This window comes from Lampris incognitus, chromosome 3, assembly GCF_029633865.1.
Source record: "Lampris incognitus isolate fLamInc1 chromosome 3, fLamInc1.hap2, whole genome shotgun sequence".
NCBI lineage: Eukaryota > Metazoa > Chordata > Actinopteri > Lampriformes > Lampridae > Lampris > Lampris incognitus.
Window position 1 is genome coordinate 90107470 of NC_079213.1, and position 22985 is coordinate 90130454.

Below are 22985 nucleotides of genomic sequence, written 5' to 3' on the forward strand. Positions count from 1 at the left end.
GAAACCTGGAATGGTTCTCCCCGGGGACGGCGCGGGGGCCAGAAGGAAGGACAGGAGGACTTGTTAAAAGAGAAGATTTAGGGTCCCCCCATCCCTGAGGACCGGCAGCGAGGAGGAGACCATGGCGGGAGGGGGGGGGGGTTTAGTACGCGCAAAGTCTGCTCATCCACTTGTTGCTTTGATGAGGGATAAAAGGCTGTCATGAAGTACATGTTCCCCGAGCTCTGGGCAATGACCAACTCATCCTCCTTCAACAACATTCCCGCTCACCTTGTACTTCTTCCCCACTCGTACAAGTCTCTTTTCTTTTCTTTTGCTTTTTTTCTTCCTTTTCGTTTTTGGCATGGCTAATGCTATTACTCAGAAGGTCTTGCTGTGAAGTGAGCAGGTGGGGAGGGGTGTTCAGTTTCTTGCACAAGCACATTTCAACTTGCACAAATGACTGTTGATGGCCGCATGTTGGCTGTCGCGCATATCAAACCCACAGCTGCCCAATTACAGGTTGTTTTTTTTCTAACTGCCAGGCCGCGCCGCCTCCCCCTCTCTTATTAGAGACACAGGCTTGTGGATTTTTTACTCCCCCCCCATTGTCTCCTCCTGTCTTCAATAGCTCTCTCATCTTCACGAAGAAGTGAGAAATAAAAAGAAAAAAAGAAAAGGATTGTCCCCAGACCTCTGCCCGCCATTTTTCGAGTAAGTTAAATGCGGTACGATTCGCATTTGTGAGCACTTTGGGCGTTTGGCGGCAAAAAAAGCAGGTTGCGTTTAAGTCTTGTTTGAAGATGATCAGGGGTAAAAGCCTTTTTTATTGAGTAGGTCAGGCCGCTTGTTAAGATGATGACGTGGGTGTCTGGGCTGCGCTGTTAGCCGCCGCAACACACTCTATCACAGTTGTTTCACAACTTGGCAACAGCCTGTCAAATCAGCAGGGACAGAGAGAGAGAGAGAGGGCCGAGGGAGCTGGAAAGAGAGCGAGAGAGAGAGAGAGAGAGAGAGAGAGAGAGAGAGAGAGAGAGAGAGAGAGAGAGAGAGAGAGAGAGAGAGAGAGAGATGGGGAATGGGTAAACAGAGAGGATATTGGGAGTTGATTTAGTCGGCGAGGTGGCTAACAAATCAACTCAACGGCACGCTGACACCTTACACACACATATATACAGCCAGTGCACAAAACAGAGAGAGAGTATGCAGATTTGCGTTCTCTCTCTCTCTCCCTCCTCCCCCGTCTCCCCCCAGCTTCTGCTGTGCTCATACTTATGACCTGGCATTAAATCTGCAGTTTATGCAGGAGCCTTTCCCGAGCATTTCCCATCAAAACCTCGTGAGCCAACAAAGAGTTGCTCAGAGTTCACGAGCGGCAGAGAGCAGAGTACAGCGCGGCCCTTGTAAAGTATTGTTATCTGCGGGGCTGGTCAGGTGCTCGGTGGGGGTGCGGGGTAATATGTTGTCAGGAGGGCAGTAAATACACAGACAGAAGCACTGGCATTTTGCTTCCAAATAGCGCCTCTCTATAGGGTTTCCTCCTAGGTCAAAGGGGCCGAGGTGTGGCCACGGCAGTCTTAACGCCAAACCCCCCGACCCCTAAGCTAAACTCACCGCTCAAGAGCTATGCACGCCTGTCGGCTCGTTTATCTTTTGCCTCGTTCGCCCGCCCCCGTCTCGTCCTGCTGAAAGACACAACTCAGTACATGTCGAAACACAAATAGTCGTAAAAGCTATCAGTATCATTCCCTACATGAGATATGTGCATATGAGAAGACATTATTATGGTACTTTTAAAGAGTAGTAAGATAGCTTAAGTCTTCGGTTGACTGCGTGATCTCAGCTGACCTCTGCGTTTGACAAGTATGACAGATGCATTCTGGGTAGTTACTGACTTATTCATTTATTTGTCAAAATGGATATACTGCATTTTGCTGTCAAACGCCACAGTTGGGAAGTTGGGCGTTCGAACAGCAACAACAACAATAACACGAAGAAGCCCTGCAACACCCTTTGCTTCTTCTATTCCATTGTTGCCCGGCCTCAGCTCTCGGTGTGTAATCCAGCCTGACTGGAGGTTGCGTCTGTGTCTGCCTCCCTCGTCACTGGGCTGTCAACAGTTGTCCCACGACGTCTATTTTTGATGCTTATTTACAGCTTGCCTATTCTGGACAAGGAGCAAAGGGTTGTGTGTGTGCGCGTGTGTGTGTGAGGTTATTTTTTGGACATGAGGTCCAAGAGACAATAGATAGGACAGTAAGCGAGGGCAGGCGGAGGGCCGTTGTGCGGGCTAGATTTACACTTTAGCAGTCCTGGTGTATTTATATGTAACTGGTAAGGCCAGTGATTGGATTTGTGCGGCAGCGACTGATGTGTGCGACTTGAAGGGGGTAATACTAGACAGTGTGGCCATGTCGTGTCGACGGCTAAGAAATTTAACAGGGCCGCCCGCCAACCGAAAAAAAACAAAACAAAAAAAAAACGACCAGCTGACCGAGGAAATGGCTCAGGCCCCCTCGGCGCAGTCGGACCAAGACACCTGTTCCCTATTCTTGCTTTAAGTGTGCCATTATTTCCTGGTTAGTTCCTTTCTTTCTTTCTTTCTTTCTTTCTTTCTTTCTTTCTTTCTTTCTTTCTTTCTTTCTTTCTTTCTCTTTTTTCTCACATTTGGTACCTCTTTTCGACTTCCTCTATACTCATTTTTGTGAATTGCTATCTTCCTTCCCTCTCCCTCATCTGCATCCTCCGCTTTTCTGTCTGTCCTTTATTTCACTCTCTCTCTCTCAAACCCCTCTCTTCAGTCTGTCTCTCATTGTCTCTCTGCCCCCATCTCTGTCTTTTTCTCATTCAGTCTCATTGTCTTTTTGTTTCTCCATTTCTCTTGCTCTCGCTCGCTCTCTCTTGCTCTGTTTCCACCTCTCTCTCTCTCTCTCTCTCGCTCTCTCTCTCTCTCTCTCTCTCTCTCTCTCTCTCTCTCTCTCTCTCTCTCTCTCTCTCTCTCTCTCTCTCTTTCTTCCTCCCTGCCGAAATGGTCTAACTTAGAAGCTGGCACAGGCAGAGGCCTAAATGATTCCATACACACTGAAATCAAGGCATAGTCCTATTAATAGACATTACAGTCGCACATTCTTTCAGGATTGTGCACTCTTAGATGGGGATAAAATGAGACTTTTCACACGAGCCGAAACAACGAGGGATAATAAACTAAATGCTCCAAAAGGGGACTTGGCACGAGAGGTGTCGACAGTGGAGATAAACCTCCAGAAACGAACCAGAGGCGCTTGGATGACCAGAGAGAAAAAAATGGCAAAGGCTTTTCAGGTAGTTGGCTGCAGCTCTTCCCTCCTCCTGCCGGGCTAAGCTATTAGACATGCCATGTATTCACCGCACGCCCGGCCACCGATACCGCGGCAACTGGGCCCCATAGTCCCCTCAGATGGGCCCTAACACAGGAGCGTTAATTGATGCGTTCAGTTAAGCAAGGCTGCACTCCTGGGAGAAGCGCAGTGGTCCCGTCTGGCGGTGCGGCGTCTTCTGATGTCTTGATGTCCTCTGAGTGCATCCGTTGTTCACACATCACACGGGCCCGGAAATAGCTCAATTACTTCGTTCAGATATTTAATTTGTGTATCAAGGGCTGCCGTCTCAGCCATGTTTGGAGCAGTGCCAGATGTGACGTGCCTCACAGCTGTCTGCTCCGCCACTGCCCCCCCCACCCATCCCCCACTCCGCCCAAACCCCCACCCTCCCATCCCGGTATGTCCGACGCTAATGGGAATCCATGTCTCCCCACTCGCTCAGACAGAAGGCATCACCGCGTCTGTCTCCACATTTTAAAACAGCTTTGGTCTTCTCTCGCTGCGTTGGGCTGGTGTGTGTGTGTGTGTGTGTGTGTGAGCGGCAGAGACAGAGACAGAGACAGGCTGAAAGAGAGAATGAATGTGTGTGGACTGTCTCTGCTCTTTTAAATATTACAGTGGGTTAAGCTCTTAGCTTTTTCTCTTGTACTACTGATGTTCTTCCTCTACCCCAGCCCCAGCAACTTGCCAGCCAGGCAAGTGTTATGTAGACGCTTCCTCCCTTTTGTTCATTTCCTTCAACGTTACATGCACACATAAAAGCAATATGTAATGCATATGTATACACACAAACACACACACACACACACACACTTGCTTGCAACTCTAACTGCACAGAGTGACTGGACCTATGTGACCCTCAAAACACACACACACACACACGCACACACACACACACACGCACACTTTCAGGTATATCGAACACCTCCCACCCTCAACCCCCTCCCATTACCTTACATTATAAAGTCTAACCCCTCTATCCCCCCAGTCATAAATTAAGGCATCCAGTCAAACAATGAATGCATACCATGAAACGCCAATGGCCAGAACCCATTGCCCAGTATTGCCTCTTAGATTGAGCACAGGCTGGAGGGAGGATCGATATCTTGCAGCCAGGACCCTTAAAGCCAGTCTACTGCACTCCACTCATATCACATTTGTAAGACATTATTCTCTCTGTCTGCATCCCACTTGATGAGGATGGGCTGGGGGTTGCTCGTAGTGGTAGGGAGGCAAAGTGTGTGTGTGTGTGTGTGTGTGTGTGTGTGTGTGTGTGTGTGTGTGTGTGTGTGTGTGTGTGTGTGTGTGTGTGTGTGTGTCGATTTGGGGATACTCGGTGCATATGTGTGTGTGTGTGAATATAAGTACACAGGTATGGACATAATTTATTAGGTGCATCAGTATGCGGACGTGTGTGTGTGTGTGTGTGTGTGTGTGTGTGTGTGTGTGTGTGTGTGTATGTGTGTGTGTCGAGTATAGAAAGAAAGGTTACTTTTGGGAGATGTAGCTCCCTGGGCTACATGTGTATTGGCAGTCTAATGTTCATGTGAATAATTGATTAGGGGCTCTCTGTGTTTTTGATAATTAGTTGATAGCTCCTTAGCTTTAAGCCCTGCGATTCACACGTGTGTGTGTGTGTGTGTGTGTGGTGGGGGAAAGTAGTTTGTAACAAAGGTATCTTGAAAACAATAGCACAACATAGGAAAAGCTTTGCTCATAAGCCACATGCTCTCATGGATTAATTTCTCCAAAAGGAAGGCAAGCTAACCTGCGTTTCTTTCTCATAACCCTTTTTTTGAGCAAGCGTTCCGCTGGAGTCTTTCTCTTTGAAATCCATATTATTGCTCTACAGCACCCATTACATCCCGTCACTTGGCAAATATCATCACATAATCAAATGCTGAAATTATTTCAGATGCCAAAGTCAATGGGAAAAGATTTGTTTATTTATTGATTGATTGATTGATTTATTTGTTTGTTTGTTTATTTATTTACTTGCTTATTTCACACAGCTAGTCAATTGACCAGCCATAGAAGACAACAATAAACACGGCATGCATGAAAATTCATGACTACCCTCTCTTTGGTCCCTTCTCTTGCCTTATTGATTTTTTTTTTTTACCTTTCATATGCTTATGCATCAGGTAAAAAAAAAAGAATAGGAAAGTTTGGGAAGGCTTGTTTGGTGTCCACAAATCCCTGCTCTCATAGCAAACAAAGAGGAGGTTTGTTATTAGCGTCGATGACCTTGAGAAACAAGGCGCTCTCCCACCCCACACAACACAAAAACACAACACAAAACCATCTGAAATACAGAGGGATACTTTGTTTTTACCTCGTAAATGTAGGGCCGTGTTACTCAAATATTTTCAAACATGCAACTGTGTGTGTGCGTGTGTGTGTGTATGTATGCGGTGCACGCGTGTGTGTGTATTTCGATTGTGAATTTTAGCTTAAAGTGGTTACAAGTTGTTCTGTTATATGAAGGAGCCACATTCCTTCACCGTATTCTTTGAAAATGTAATGTTTGACCTGACAAGGGCGAGCATAAAAAACGATTCTTCACCTTGCCAAAAAACTAGCAATTGGTGTTGCATTGTGCGTCAGAGTACACATTTCCTATTTCTCTCGTGGTCTCATATCTGTGGTGGGTCTCATTAAGGCTCGGGCTGAGCAGGAAGGCCTTATTAGGCCAGCTTTTCATTTCCTCTACCTGCCACAGGACTGGGACAGAGAAAAGGTTGCAGGGATGGATATAGAGATGAGGTGATGGGAGGAGGAATGGGGGAGAGGCAGGTCCAATCGAAATTGGTGTGTTCTTGGGGTCAAAGGTCAGCCTCCAGAGTCTGTTAATGCGGTCACCGTGGGAAACGATTAATCTCAGTGCCTCGCCACTATTGATCGGACGGGGGTACACGTGCATGCACACACTTGCACAAATGGGCATGCTTGCTCACTCCAAGAAGACAAGAAGAGCACAAGCAACACAGAGTCACTGACGGATGAATGATTGTGTATTTCAGAGAGGTAGACATTCACTACCTGCGTAAGAAAGAACCAGAAACTTCCTCAGGAGTAAACAGAATCATCTCTTCCATCATCGAATTTCCTCTACATCAGTGGTGATTCATCGATGTGAGACACTGGGGCGCCACCCCCCCTCCAAATTCTCCTTGAACATGTTAAACATGAATTAATTAGACAATATGAAATAATTATGTCTTTCATGTTCACACCTGCCATTATTTTATTTTATTTTTTTTTGGAATTTCAGCTGTATTTCTTTTTGATAGTGATAGTAGAGAGACAGGAAATGCAGGGGAGAGAGAGGAGATGACACGCAGCAAAGGGCTTGGGTTGGCTTCAAACCCAGGCCACTGTGGTAAGGACTCAGCCTGGATGCATGGTACATGCTCCACCTGGTGAGCTACCGCGGCGCTCCACACCCACCATTAATATAATTACGAGTGCACGACTGTCACTCCTTAGCTAGCTGACCGGTACTTTCAGGAGGTGGCAACGTCAGGTGGAACTATGGCAATCAAAGAAAATTTTGCAATTTCCTTACCAAAACACCCTTTCACAAGGCCTTCACTGGAAGAAAAAAAGAGGATAAAGGAGCCTGGACCAGACCGACCCAATTTACAGAGTCAACAGCTGGCAAGTGATCGAGGATGAGCTTACACCCAGGGCTTCCCCCGCTCTTGTTATGACAAACTGAGTTGGATAGCTGGATATGGTGGAAGTAATGCCTTTTATTGCTTTCCCTGTTTGCTATTTCAACGTGTTGGCACCGAAGTGTTGTGGACAAAGATGGGGGTACAAGACCTAAACAATCTCTGAAAAATGGCACGAAAGTAGTAGCGGGCGACAAAGTGGCCCAGTGGTTAGCACTGTTGCCTCACAGCAAGAAGGTCCTGGGTTCGATCCCCAGGCCATCCCAGGTCCTTTCTGTGTGGAGCTTGCATGTTCTCCCTGTGTCTGCGTGGGTTTCCTCCGAGTGCTCCAGTTTCTTCCCACCATCCAAAAGACATACATGTTAGGGTTAATACTCCTGTCTGTGCCCCTGAGCAAGGCAATCGAACAATATGATGGGTTAAATGCAGAAGACACATGCCATTGTAACTGTACAATGACAAAATAAAGTGGCTATCTTCTCCTTCTAAGTAGCTGCAGCCACTCAGACAATAGTATGAGACTAAACATTTTTGGTAGGCTTAGCATTTTTGAACAGCTAGACAAAAGCTATAGGATTGGTATTAGAAGGAACAATGAAGAAGTGACAAAATATCATCACATCCTGTCCAGAGTAATAGACTGTGTGAGATTTTGTGGCGCCTTTGAGTTGGCTTTGCATATATTCAAGTAGTGCTACTAGCCAGTGTTTAGGCAACATTACACGCGTTTAAGCAACATTACAGTGTGGTGTGTTGTTTTTAGATTTGTCTTTAATCCCCAGCAGGCAGCAGCCTGAAGGGGATTATGAATTTCTTTGCACGTGCGTGTGTGCAAGCGTGTGTGCGTGTGGGTGTCCGCAGCTAATCTCGCAAACTACTGGACCGATCAGCCTAATTTTTTTGTGTGCACAGTTATGACTGTGTGATGAAGCATCTCTCGGGGTTGTGGTGATTAAAAACCTTCAAAAAACATTTGTTCTTGCTATCACCGCCCCCTCTCTTCATTCACTCTCTAGCTCGCTCAACCAACGCTGCTCTTTGTCGCTGCCCGGTCTGAGTCAACTGTGCGCCTGCACGACTCACATCTACGGCTGACTCAGATCAGGCAGCGACATGATCAAAAGTTATTAACAGAATTTTGATAATCCAAAAAAAAAATGCAAAAAGTATAAAGGAACAACTTCCTCTAGGTTACAGTCAAAACAGGAAGTTGTGCATATTCTTGTTGCTACTCAATAAGTCAACTGTAGATGTGAGTTGCACATGCGCAAGCATAACCGGTTTCCCCAACTTTATTATATTTTGAAAATAAAGACAGGGTTAGACAAATGGTCACACAGTAAACCTTTTCTTTTTGGAAAGTGCAAGTTCATATTGGTTATATTCGTTCAAGGGTCCACGTTAGGAGGCTGTGCATCCACAGACTGACAGGCAAAAGGTTTTTCTTAGGTAATTTTTTAGCTTGAGTGCTGCATATTAAAAACTTTTTCTTCCATATTTCCTGTTCGATCTACTTGGGCAACAGTCTTATAATGGCAGGAAATCTGTGTGTGCGTGTATCTGTCCACTGATAATCTCCCATATTACTGGGCCTGTCAGCCCAGTAGTATGGAAGATTTTTTGGTGCACAGTTTTGACTGCATGATCAAGGACCTCTCATGGTTGTGGTGATTCAAAGCCTTTGAAAAACCAATTTTTATATCGCAATTGAGTGCTAAATCCTCAGCTGGTTTTTCGCCTAAGTCCGAGAACCATAGGAAGGGAGATAAGCAGGCAGTGCCTCCGTATTTTCTCTTCTGGTAGGTGAAAAAAGGGGTGGTTTGTTGCCAAGTCCGAGCACCGGAGAAGGGGAGAAATGCCTGGTGAGGATCTACACTCTACTGAGTGTACTTTTCTACTTTTGGAGGGTTTTTTTGTTGAGCAATTAAGTGCTGCTTCAGTTTGTTTGTCCCCCCAAAAGCGTACCCCCCCCCCAATTTTTTTTATCACCAGCTGCCACTGCTCTATATTACAGAACCGGCATAGGTATATTTCGTGTCCACTTCTTTACATCATCATTAGAAGTCACAACAGCACAATAGTCAGTGCAGTCAGTCTTTGCCTCTGTAGAGAGGAGATTCTGAATGACAGCACAAATAATTGTAATCTACGGCCTTTTGCCAATACTGGAAAAGATTAGATTAGTTTTAGTTTTGTTCTACTGACCCTAGTCAAGCAGTAAATATCTCTGCAAACACTCAAGATGTTCTTTTTAATTGTCTTTTGTGTCCTGAAAACATCTGTAGACCAGACTGTCAGCTCTAAGATACTGACATTCTTGCTGCTTGCTTCCCAGAGTACTCTCTCATACTGTGAAAATGAAAGAAGGGTAAACAAATAGATAAATGGATAAATAAGTAATTAAGATAAATAATTCACAGCTAAAATCTGGGTTCTTCACATTAAACATTTTCATTCTATCCAGTGCCTCTTACAAAACCAGGAGTGCATACATTTGTCCTTGTTTTAGGCAAAGGTTTTCTGATTCAAACCTTTCGTCCTTGTGGTGCAAGACCTTTACTCTACCTATTCGCACATGATCGACTAAAAAATGTACACACTGAAAACACTATGTACTACAAGGCTCCATGCCACTCAACCCTTTTGAAACTTTTTTTTTTTGGATTGTTCTTGGCCAATTACCCCACTTTTCTGATTCGTCCCGGTCATTGCTTCACCCCCTCTGTCAATGTGGGGAGGGCTGCAGACTACCACATGCCTCCCCCGATACATGTGGCATCGCCAGCCGCTTCTTTTCACCTGACAGTGAGGAGTTTCACCAGGGGGATATAGCGCATGGGAGGATCACGCTATTCCACCCAGTTCCCCCTGCCCCCCGAACAGGCGCCCCGACCGACCAGAGGAGGCGCTAGTGCAGCGACCAGGACACATACCCACCTCCAGCTTCCCACCCGCAGACACGTCCAATTGTGTCTGTACGGTTGCCCGGCCTAGCCGGAGGTAACACTGGGATTCGAACTGGTGATCCCCTTGTTGGTAGGAAATGGAATAGACCACTACGCTACCGGGACGCCCCTTACCCTTTGAAACTTTTAATGAAGGTCATTTTCTTCTTAAACAACATGTGTGACTGTCAAAATAAGAATTTTTCTATACTTCCATCCTTGAAAAATTTGCAGCAGATAAGAATGTTTTGCCTGATGAGAGATTAACATTTGGAGCCGACAGAGGGCCACTGGCATCTCTGTGACTGTTTACCTAGATAAATAATACCACTCTAGAGTTTCTGTTCGACCAGTTGAGGATCAACCCACATGCACTCGCTACTACCTGATACTCTGTATTAGATGCATGCTGCATGCCACCAACAGACAGGTGCAAGAGATATGAAATGCTTATCATGTGACTGGCCATACATATTGTCATGCAGTGTTTCTGCAAGTTGGTACAAAGATGAAATGTGTGTGTGTGTCCGTGTGTGTTTTAGATTGTTGTGTTCATATGTGTCCTTGCCTTTTGCACGTGTTCATGTATAATATGTGTGACCATACTGGCCCATGTGCTGAGTTTGAGTCGGTTTTCTAGCGTGTTTTACCGGCTTGATTAAGCAAATGTGTATTTGTGGGTGTGCAAATTTGTGTTCGTACGTGCGTGCATGTACATTAAGAGTTAAGGTACAAAGCAATGGCCAGGCTGTCTGGTTTGGTTTGTATAATGTATGCTGACAGCGGCCTTGAGGACTGACTTGGCCTTTGTAAACCATTTCCCACATAGCAATACCTTATTAGTGTCTGGAGCTTGTATGGTGGTAAAGGCTTCCTGCCTCTGGAGCCAGCTGCATCCCTGTTGGCCCGGGATCGAATCCCGACGGTACCTCTTCCCCCAGCGGCGGCCTGACTCTAGCCTTCTCAGCGCCCCTATTTCCTTCATTCTCTCTCCTCTCATAGAAATAAAGAAGTAACAGTGGGACAATGTTGTTATGTAAAGCTCAGGCCCTTCACAGACCAGACGATCCTGGTCAAAAGCCCTCAGCTGATCAAGATTGAGGGCTACAGTTAGGAGTTTTGTGGGTCCTTGAGCACATTTGACATAGCACCAGGGAAACCCATATTGGGTAAGTAGTATGTAAATTTCAGCAAGGTACATCCCACAGTGGTTAACACCCAAGCAGTATCATTTGTTTATTAAAAAATATTTTTCGGGCATCCGGGTAGCATAGTGGTCTTTACATTGCCTACCAGCACAGGGATCGCCAGTTCGAATCCCTGCGTTACCTCCGGCTTGATCGGGCGTCCCTACAGACACAATTGGCCGTGTCTGCGGGTGGGAAGCCGGATGTGGGTATGTGTTCTGGTCGCTGCACTAGCGCCTCCTCTGGTCAGCCTGTTTGGGGGGAGGGGGAACTGAGGGGAATAGTATGATCCTCCCGCATGCTACGTCCCCCTGGCAAAACTCCTCACCGTCAGGTAAAAGGAGGCGGCTGGCGACTCCACATGTATCGGAGGAGGCATGTGGCAGTGTGCAGCCCTCTCCAGATCGGCAGAGGGGGTGGAGCAGTGATCTGGACAGCTCGGAAGAGTGGGGTAAATGGCCGGATACAATTGGGGAGAAAAGGGGGGGGGGATCTCAATTTTTTTTTCCCTCTGGTCACTGTGTATTTACATTTTGGAGTCCATTACACAACTTTGACTTGTGTTTTGAATTCTAATTTCCCAGCTTGCCTTGCACAGTATTGTCATTTCGAAAGTGCCCCTTTAACACAGTTTGCCTCCTCCCCCTCCCCTCCACCGACTTGCAGTGCCACCTGCCACCTGCTCATTTTCCCAGCATGCTTATCATCCGAGGGGACTGTGTCATGGTAAACAAGAGCAGGAGAGTTTTGCTGGTTGAGGGATGCCGGGCGTGCATACAGGAGGAGATAATAGTTTTATTCAGGCCTCATCCGCTATCTTAGTCCCTAAAAATGAACCGGAGTCAGTTGGGAACATAGATACCCACTATGCCAGCCCCCAGGTCACATAGCTGGATCATCCCTGGGATTTAGTCACTCATTCACTGTTTTGCAGAGGGACGTGACTCTATTCGTAGCTTCTGAAACACACTGGAGTCAAATATTAGTTGCTGGAGGTATCTGCCAATAAAATGCTGTTTACTTGACATTTAGCCGCGTCAGTTAATTTCAAGACATTTGAATTGACCTAAATTGAGTTGACCTATTTCAAATGTCTTTACGATGTGTAGTGGTAATCTTCTGACTTTTCGCACTAGAAGTTTACTGCCTGCTTGCAATTTCAGTCGTAACTAGAGTTAGTAGACAGACAGAAAGACAGGGAGACGTGTACAGCAATATAGACAGATTGACACAGAGAGGGGATTTGATCTCAGACCAGTGGAGATACACGTGCAGAGGTCTCAGCACCACGCCATCTCTGGAAAAAAAAAGGAATAAACAGGTAGTTAATGCCAATAAAAATAAAATGGGGAATTTTCATGATGAAATTGCCAAGATAATCTGGCAGTGAGCTCCAGTCGAGCACAACGTGATGGAGCCCTGTTTGATAAAAGTGTGAGAACAATGGACGGGAGCCTCTCTGTGTGCATTAATGTCCATTCCCAGGTGGGTACAGGGCTCGCTCGGCACCGGGCAAACAGATGTCAGATACAAGACCGCAGCAAAGGACGGCTGCCAGAGATATGCAGGCATTGATGTTGACTTCAAACTTCACCTGTACTCCAATACAGCATTGATTCTCGTCCAGCAGGAAAAGAAAGAGATAGAAGGAGAGACCAGTAATATCTATGTAAATGTGTGTTCTTGTTTTTTTTTGTGTGTGTGTGTGTGTGTGTGTGTGTGTGTGTGTGTGTGTGTGTGTATGCGTCTGTGTTTGCATGCATTGTGCACGGGCCTGTGCACAGGATTTTTGAATGTGTGCTTATCTATTCCTGTGTGTGTGTGCAGACACAAGCGTGCGAGCACATATGTGAATGCATGTGGTGTGTGTGTGTGTTTGTGGGTGTTTGAGTGTGGGTATACACGTTTCCCCCCTCTGTGGCAACCCCCCCCCCAAAAAAAACATGATTCCCTACGTTCATTAAGGCTCCACAGAAGGAGATTCCATTAATCTGTTCATTAGGCCACATCAAAAATGGAAGTACTTATTAAAATCAGATCCAGCTGTGTAGTCTCGTTAAGGCCCGCCGTACCCACCAACCTTAACAATGCTCATGGCACTAGACCAAAACCCACCATAAATAAAAGGATGGGGGGGGAATTTTTTTTTACTACATTTGGCTTTTCTGGCTCAACACGCCATTATCATTGCTCTCCTCTTAGTGGGGGTTGATGAATAAACATTACTTTTATCGGCGAGCGTCTGAATGCATCGTTCCAATTAATTTACATTTGCCCAGAAATGGGGGGAATCTCTGTTCTTAATCAGTATGTTTTATTTTCTCAATTTCCCCCAAGTCTTTTCTCATTCTCCCATTCCCTGTTTGGCACTTTCAGTCCATCTCTCTCTCTCTCTCTCTCTCTCTCTCTCTCTCTCTCTCTCTCTCTCTCTCTCTCTCTCTCTCTCTCTCTCTCTCTCTCTCTCTCTCTCTCTCTCTCTCTCTCTCTCTCTCTCTCTCTCTCTCTCTCACTGGAAAATCCATTAATCTCAGCTGGTGGTTTTGAACAAAAGCTATGGGCTAAGCGATTGATCTGGGCATTGATCCCACTCGCCTGAATGATCATAAAGGTGTTAAATTGGTTTCTTGGAGGATATGTATTTTTCATCGCTGGCCGCTGCAAGTTGAAGAAGAAGTTCCTACTTGGGAAAAAAAAAGAACACTGGTATTGATATTGAAATATTAAAAGGAGCACACCTTGAAATCTAGCCTTAAATGTGGGCTTTGAGGCCAGTTTGAGGCCATCTCTGGAGACAATGTTGTGTGTGCCAACATGAGGACTAACAAGCCAAAGCCGCATCACAAATGTCCCACCATGCCACGGGCATGTGGAGACTCGGGCCCTTACAAGAGCCTGCGGTGGTAGCCATTGGAAAAGATCGCCCTCGCTCTTTTATCCTGTGTCAATCCTCTGTCAACACCGGTAATTGTGAGCGCTGATAATCCTTTCTTGAATCTTGCAAGAGGATAAAAGTACATAGAAGAGATGTATATTTTAACAGAGACAGCAGGAGGACAGCATCGTTTGCAGTGGGTCCCTTTCTGAGCTGCATGTGTCTGCACGACTGTTTGGGATGATTAATAAGCAAGCGGCATTGCTTTTTGTTGTATGGCTGCTAACATCACTGGAAATCAGATGCACAAGTTCACACAATCTATAGAAAATCTAGACAACTGCACAGTTGTTGTTTTTTTTCCCCCCTCTTTTTCTCCCCAATTGTACTTGGCCAATTACCCCAACTCTTCCGAGCCGTCCCGGTCACTGCTCCGCCCCCTCTGTCGATCCGGGGAGGGCTGCAGACTACTACATGTCTCCTCTGATACATGTGGAGTCGCCAGCCACTTCTTTTCACCTGACAGTGAGGCGTTTTGTCAGGAGGCCGTAGCACATGGGAGGATCATGCTATTCCCCCCAGTTACCCCTCTAACCTGAACAGGTGCCCTGACCAACAAGAGGAGGCGCTAGTGCAGTGACCAGGACACATATCCACATCTGGCTTCCCACCTGCAGACAAGGCCAATTGTGGCTGTAGGGATGCCCGACCAAGCCGGAGGTAACACGGGGATTCGAACCGGCGATCCCCGTGTTGGTAGGCAACGGAATAGACCGCCACACTACCCAGACACCCCTACTGCACAGTTGTTTACAATAGAGTTGACATCGATAGCACTGGAAATACTATATTTACAACTGGCTGTGTGTGTCATCTTATCTACACACTCCATGATAATGTGGCGTGATAAGAGCTAAACAACCGATGATATTAGCCATTTTATTGCTTTCAGCAGACTATAATTTTGAACTTTGTAGGGTCATATATCCTGAAGATTCAAATTGGGAGAGGCTGTTGGTGATGTTGGTGGTCAATGAATAACAACAGTGGAATATTGGCCCGATCCAAACACTGCCCTGAGATGGTATTCAAGAGGTATCGGCAAGAAAACAAACACCAACAAATGTTCGAGGGGACATGGTCGACCCCTTCATGCCACAGACTGCGTATTATCTTAGCAAGCAGACAGCGGATTTTGTAAGATCAGATCAGGCTCGGCGGGCACTTGTGTTGCTCACTTGACAGAGTAAAGGAAGGGCATGTCAGGGAAACAGCTCGTGTCGCTGGCACTTAAAAGGTCAATGAACTGAACCTCAACCCTTATCCCGCCCCCGCCCGTCTCCCGAACCCCCCCACCCCCCACCCCACGCCTGTCTGTCTGTCCCCCGTGTCTGTCATCGGCGCTTCGTGTCAGGCGGGTGTCCCCTTGCCCTCCTCCCCGACATCCGCTTTTGATGACCCGGGCCCTTGTCAGAGAAATGGCTTCCAGGCAGGCAGAGCGAAGACAGCCCTTTGATGAGGACCCCGACACTCGCCAACACTGCTGTCATGAGGGGAGGGAGGGGGGACTTGTAAGTGCATGGGTCCCTCCACCCCTTCCCTTTACACACTCACACACACACACACACACACACTCCCGTGGTCCTTAGTGTGGAGAGAGAGAGAGAGAGCGAGAGAGAGATGAAGGAGAGGGTGGGGGGTGTAACACACAGTAAGGGGCACTCTTTCTTGCCTGCCTGCCTCACTCTCTGATGATTTTAATGATGGCATTTGAATTTTGCTCTTGTGCTGCCCTCAAGACGTCTCCAGACCAGGAGCATGGAAAAAAAGAAGACAGAGAGCAAAAAAATAAAAAAATAGCGGAAGACAGAGCATCTCCCACCCTGTGAGAAGTAGTAGGAAAGGTCACAGTACACTTTGGTTCCATTTTGGTGTTGTTCTCCATTGATAAAAGTGGAATGGAAGACATAGGTCATTCCAAAATTTGACAATTCCAGGATTTCACTTTCCATGTTTCAGACTTCCGATGCATTAGTGTGTTGTACCAAACCATACAGTGTACGGATTTCTATTATTTGCTGTTTACAGTTTAGTTTGGCGAATAGAAGGAAAGTGTGGTCCTGGCCTCATGTCAGGTGTTGCTGATAGGGTTACACTGATGTCTTCTGTATACCCACACTGCACCAGCTCAGCATGCCAGTGCAAAACAGATGGGTGCTGATAATGCACCATACCCAAAGCATATTGGATACTGGTACAGATAATTTAGGTAAAGATTGGTGAAAGACATCAACTGTCGTTAAAAAAAAAAAAAGCTATAACCGGGAAGCCCCGAGGTTTACTGCTACAGGAAGGTGTATGATTGGACTCTGCTGACATTATGATATTGCCATTGTTATGTCTGCCTGCAAAGTAAACAGATGCTGAGCCAGCCATAACAGTCCCAGTCAACAAGTGATAGATAAGCTAAACACTTTTTGCTGCAGCCCAGGGGCATGTCATTCAAGGTAATAAAGTATTTGACGCTTGCTTGCACAGCAATGCTGTTATTGACAAGTTAAGACAAAAAATCTGTGCAAGACTTCAACCAAGTCCACTCCAGCAGTTCCGATAACACCGAGGTCGGTCTGGCGGCGGCTTCGCCTGGGGTTGACTGTGGTGTTTTTGGTGTCGTCGTGTGGAGTGCGGGAAGGTGTGTCGAGGGTGTCTGGCTGGGAGAGCTGGCGTTGGATCGGCTGGCGTTGGACCTGGTCTGCTGTGTCCGGTGGGCCCAAGCACCACGGCCCCTGCCTGGAGCTGCATCCAAACAGGAAACACCAAAGGCGGTATGATGGCATGCGGAAGTGGGGCAGGCTAAGCTAACTGCTAGCTCATGCAGTCCTGACAGTCATGGCGTTCGTTCCCTTGGACAGTGATTTTATTTTATTTTATTTTATTTTTAGTTTGGATATATGTGTTCTTGTAGTTTTTGGATATGTGTTTTTGTCTTTGTGTTGCACTGCTGTGGGCTGGGGGAAACGACATTTCGTTGAAATGACAAATAAAGTATTCCTGATTCCTGATTCCTTCGTGTTTTCCAGACAGCGCACGTGCAAAATGGGAATTCCTTGTTGAGGGCAATCGTGCAGCACCTGCCCATGTCTCAGAGCCTTAACATCGATCCACACCCCCCCATCCCCCCACCCGGCTGCCACCACTGCCTTTCATTGACGTTTCGCTGGGCACAACGTCACAAACAAAGTTCTCATGGACCGAAAGCTAAAAAGTATCCCACAACACAACAGCGAAGCAGTGAGGGGCACGTCGTTACCAGTGACATCACAAAGACCACACTGTTTGTTGGGGAGGGAAAGGGAGAGCAAAAATATATAATCTCACACTTTTTTTTTTTCCCTCATTCTTTCATTCTCAGTGTGGCGTTTCTCCGTGTGCATCTGACTACATGGTGTAATGATTAACACGGCCGGCCATGGGAACACATGAGCGGCTTACAATAGAGCGGGTTGTTCTGATGTAGGGACCTGTCGTCCGACTTGCGTCAGATTCCCAATCCGGCCTCGCTGGTCTCTGGGAGCAAGCGGCTGGCACCCGGTTGGGAAAAGTGGCTACTTAATCATTCAGAATGAAGGGATAGTTTAAAGATTGTTGGCACCAGGCAAACAGATAAAGTTTGTCACAAAGTCAAGTCAGGCACGTAGCGATTTGGATGACGGAGTGTGGAACGGTTCACACGAGAAAGCGTTCGTGTGTGCGTGTGTGTGTGCACGTACATTGTTGGTGTGTGTGCAGCTTTTTTGAACTTTTGCTTAACGCTGAAAAACTACAAATCATAGTTAACTAAATGACATTTGACCCATAAATAAGCATGCTTGCATTAACTTGTATTTGACTTGTATTTTAACAACAACAAAAAGTCTCAAATCTTTCCATCTTTCATGAGTCTTGACTTAAAAGTTTTTTTGTTTTTTGTTTTTTTTGCGTATCATACTGGTATTTGTAAGGCTAGATCTTATTAAATGTAACCTCACAACTCAAATGTGAAGTCGAGCGAATAACAGTGAATGGGATTGTGGGATGTTTTTCACAAGGTTTCCATCATATGAGAATATATGTTTTCATCAACCAATCAGCAGAATCCCCTCATTCACCAAATAAGAAAAGAGCACGCAGAGGGACTTGGAGGCTGCAGCAGATCAGATGTTGTAGCTGTTGTATGATGTACATGTGGTCCAGCTCTGGTGTTACGGTGCTTCTCTGTTTACTCTCTCACAAGGTGGATGACCAGATGAAGCTGCTGCAGAACTGCTGGAGCGAGCTCCTCATCCTCGACCACATCTTCAGACAAGTGGTGCACGCCAAGGAGGGCTCCATCTTATTGGTCACCGGCCAGCAGGTGAGTCAATGGCTGAGGTGCGAGTAGTCTCTTCGGCGCTCCGCGGATCAAAATCCCAACAACTTTAAAGCAGCATCGATCTGTAGGCCGAGGTGTGAGTCCCCACTCCATTAAGAATAGATTACTCTTATAAGTATAAGCTAACGGGACCAAAAAAAAAGAAAGAAAAAGAAATAAATAATTTATATATATATATATATATATTTTTTTTTTTTTCCCTCAGAGCATCAGGACTCTGACAGTGAATAAATAAAGTGCTTTGTTAAACATGCGGCAGTCATAGCAGGCAGGGAAGGGGCAAATAAAAAGGTGTGTGTGTGTGTGTGTGTGTGTGTGTGTGTGTGTGTTATTTAACTTTGCTGGCAGCCCCTGAGGAGGTTGGCGGGAGTCGATGCCTCAGGCCCTAATGGGGGCCCTCAACACATCAGGACACTGTGATTCTCCAGTCTGTTTCAGGCTTACGCATACATGCACGCGACATGCATGGAAACCCACACACTCACACACGTGCACAGCCAGGAAACACTTACACTTCCTATCCACGTCGATGATTCCTCACATATTCTACAAGTATTTGACCAAAAAAAACAGTCATAAACATGCAAATAGAGCAAGCAGATAAACACAAATACACAGGTTTCCTCACAGAGTGTGTGTGTGCTGTTCCCATACATGCACACACATGGAAAATTGCTCATTATGAATATTCCTCTGTATGCAGGCATGGCTGTCAGCGAGATGAGCGTTTGTTAATTATTGAACAGCCGGCTTTGCAAAATGTTGCTCCTCAACAAAATGTTTTTAAACAATAGCGTCAGGTATAAATATTGAAGTGGAGCAAGGGGCTTTGGAGCATGTGAGTGTGTGCGTGTGTGTGCTTGTGTGTGTGTGTGTGTTTGTGTGTGTTTTACACAGGACGATCCCCCTTTACTTACATGATTCTGAGTGAAGAAGGTCAGACATAGATTGACGGCGTCAGAGAAAAAGTGCTGCAGTACTTCTAGTAAGCTAGCAGTAATGTCTGTACATGTTAGCGATACTTCTCAGTTAGAGCGACGCCGCGCTTTACACAACGAGCTACATGGCACACAACCAGAACAAAAGATGGATGTCTGGGCAATGGGAAGATAACAAATTGAGAAATGGAGAGAGGTGGAATTTGGAATTAAAGAAAGCAGAAAGACAAAGAGGAAAAAGGAGAAAGTGAGAGAGAAAGGGAGAGAGGGAGATGTCTTCAGAATGAGGATGAAAGGCAGAGGGTATTTTTCTTCCACACACATAGCTATACAAATGCACACACACACACACACACACACACACACACACACACACACACACAAAGGGGAGAGAGTGCCTCGAGACACTAGGCCTCCTGCTCATCTCTCCTCCCACATCCAGCGCAGCAGGCCGAGCTCAGAGTGGCCGACCGCCCCCCCCCCCCCCCATAGCCTCCCTGCAGTACACTTGATTGTACTCCATGTTTGATTAGTGCTGCCTGGCTGTGAGGTGAGCTAGCCGGAGCCAGCAAGGAGGATAGGAGAGGAGAGGAGATGGAAGAGGGAGAGGAGGATAAAAAGAGAGAAGAGAGGGTGGCGGAAAAGACGGAAGTGATCGGGGAGAGAAGGAAAGGCATGTAAAGGAAAGGATCGGAGGGAATCCGAAAGGGGAGAAGAGGGTTAGAGGGAGAAGAAAGAGGGAGTAAAGTGAGGTGAGTGGAGGAGCAGAGAGGAGGTAAAGAAAGTCATGACCAGGGTAATGATGAAATGGTGAAAGAGCAGAGGAGGCAAAGGAGAGGTGAGGTGGGAGCGCAGAGAGAAGGCGCAAAGAAGCAAGGTGGGAGGGGGAGTCGGGGGACATGCAGGACCACAGTCTCGTTTGCATATTTTGGCTAATGAACAGCTGCTGTAGGCTGGGAAGCCATTGGTGAGAATGTGCCTCTGTGTGTGTGTGTGTGTGTGTGTGTGTTTGTGTGTGTGTGTGAGTGTGTGTGTGTGTGAGTGGGTGGGTGGGCAGTCAGGACTAGAGTCTCTGAAACAGTTCATTATCTCCCATTATTCTCTGCCTGGCCAGAGGTGACAGCACAGCAGCGCTAATGCCAGGGATATTTAGACAACTTGTACAGGATTACCCAAAGCACACACACACACACACACACACACACACACACACACACACACACACACACACACACACACACACACACACAAATTCATACACACTTACAGTATACTTAACCACCCGCACACATACATATGCATACACACAGCATCATCTAAACCACATATTGATACTTGAAAACATTCACACACACACACACACACACAGGCTCCCAGACATCCTTACAGAATTTCACCCAAACCAAGAGCACTAATTACATACACACATACCTCATACATAAAAACACACAAAAAAATAACCTTCTCTGGTTCCACTTGACATTCTGTAAACATCAGTGGGTGTTTCTGACGGATGCCTTTGGCAGCTGACCGGGCCAAGATATGTTTGGCCCTATTCTTTGAGCAGTGTTCTCCTGATATCACAGCAGCTACTATGTTATGCTGGCTACGTATATGTCAGCAGGTAAACATGACAGGACACTTGGTACTGTGGGAGGCTGTCAGGCCATTACGAGGTGTTACACAGTTGTCCAGGTTAGAGTATATAAGTGTGTGGCGTGGACTTCAGAGAGACCACCGAGGTAAGCAAAATAATCACTAGACATGTCTGTGAGCCAAAGGTTGGTTTATCACGAAATGAATGCACACAAACTTGTCAAAACTCTCAGCTAAATACACGTCTGACTGCATTAGCGTCTTTAGGATCTGAGGTTTTCTAGCCTCCAAAAAGGGGTGTGGCCATGGTGTTTTGAGAAGTACCCGTCGCCAGCCGCTTCTTTTCACCTGACAGTGAGGAGTTTCACCAGGGGGACGTACATGTGGGAGGATCACGCTATTCCCCCCAGTCCCCCCCGAACAGGCGCCCCGACCAACCAGAGGAGGCGCTAGTGCAGCGACCAGGACGTCTACATCCGGCTTCCTACCCGCAGACACGGCCAATTGTGTCTGTAGGGACGCCCAACCTAGCTGGAGGTAACACGGGGATTTGAACCAGTGATCCCCGTGTTGATAGGCAATGGAATACACCGCTATGCTACCCGGACGCCCCCTGCTAATGTGTCTTTAACAAGCACCTGTTAAAGGGTCATGTCACTGTGCCCAATCATTGTAACTTGCTCTTGTTAAAATTACCAGTTGGATGGCTGAAAAGGTATAATGTGACTCTCGGCAATGAGTATACATTATCCCATCTAGGTAACGCCATGTCCTCGTGTGGCCGCTCCAAGCCTTGCTGGCAGCCTGCTTACATTATACGTTCCAGTGCACCATGAGGGAATATTACACACCACTTTCAAAGCCCGTTGTCAGCCCGGGCAACAAATATTCACCCACTTAAAACCCACCAATCTGCTCTCGTGCTGAATCGGTAACGTGTGATGAGCGCCGAGCTTGACGCCTAAATGACAAGAGCAAGCTCAGAAGAAACCCTCCTCCTAAATTTGGCAGCTTTATTTCTTTCCTTTCCAGGAAAAAGAAAAGGGAAAAAACTTGCAGATGTTTTTTTTTTTTTTTACGGTGTGGGCCAAGCGCCCCCGCCTCTCATTTGTGATCCACCTCTCCTCCGCCCTCGCTGTCAGCCGTCCATCGGCTCACTCCTTTCAGATTGATCTTCAGAAGAACCTGTGATGCCAATGGACCAACACCCACATACGAGTCAAAAGCCTTGTTTTAGAGTCCGTCAGTGGTCTCTCACACTCACTCTCTCTCTCTCTCTCTCTCTCTCTCTCTCTCTCTCTCTCTCTCTCTCTCTCTCTCTCTCTCTCTCTCTCTCTCTCTCTCTCTCTCTCTCTCTCTCTCTCTCTCTCTCTCTCTCTCTCTCATTTTCTTTGCTCTCATGTCTGCCTTGTCTTTTTCGCTCTGGTCGTGTCTTTTGTGCCTCTCGTTCTTCCTCCTGCTCCACGTGAAGATGTCACTGACAGCACAGAGAAAGAGATGGCCATGAATGTGCTGAATCCTTTTTTTTCTTTCTTTCGGATTTGGATGGAGGGGGGGGGCAAGCACTTTGTCCTCTTGTAGGATCAAACGCAAAATATGGCTGTTCAAAACACAGACAAACGTGAAATGACAAAGATTGGCCCGAATGAACGAATGATTAAAGCAAGGTCACACGATTTCTCAACCAGCGTTCGGGCGTAAAAGTCATGATATGTTGATAGCACAAAGCTTTTCCCCAAAAGCATGAAATTCAAATTATCGGAGCAACCCCGTGGTAGACGTCCCCCGTGCTTTGCCTCATGTTTTCAGAGTTTCTAATGGGTTTACTTTGTCTAACCGATCCTCGCCTCGGCACCTGTACGCCTCGTCCCCACCTTGGCCTCCATATTCATGTGTGATGATCAGCTAAGATCGCTTAACGTATTCATGATGGGTGAGGATTTGGGGATTTATTCATTTATTTACTCTCTCCACTTTTCCATGAGGCATAATAAAGTGATATTGATTGATTGATTGATTGA

General features: G+C 46.5%; 1 protein-coding gene across 1 annotated transcript in view; it reads left to right on the forward strand.

The window, feature by feature from the left end:
• Positions 1-22985, forward strand: part of nr5a2 (nuclear receptor subfamily 5, group A, member 2) — a 92292-nt gene that overhangs the window by 37151 nt on the left and 32156 nt on the right. Inside the window, exon 5 of the mRNA XM_056276852.1 lies at positions 18293-18412. Coding sequence (XP_056132827.1) covers positions 18293-18412 — 120 coding nt within the window. The remainder of the gene's footprint in view (positions 1-18292; positions 18413-22985) is intronic.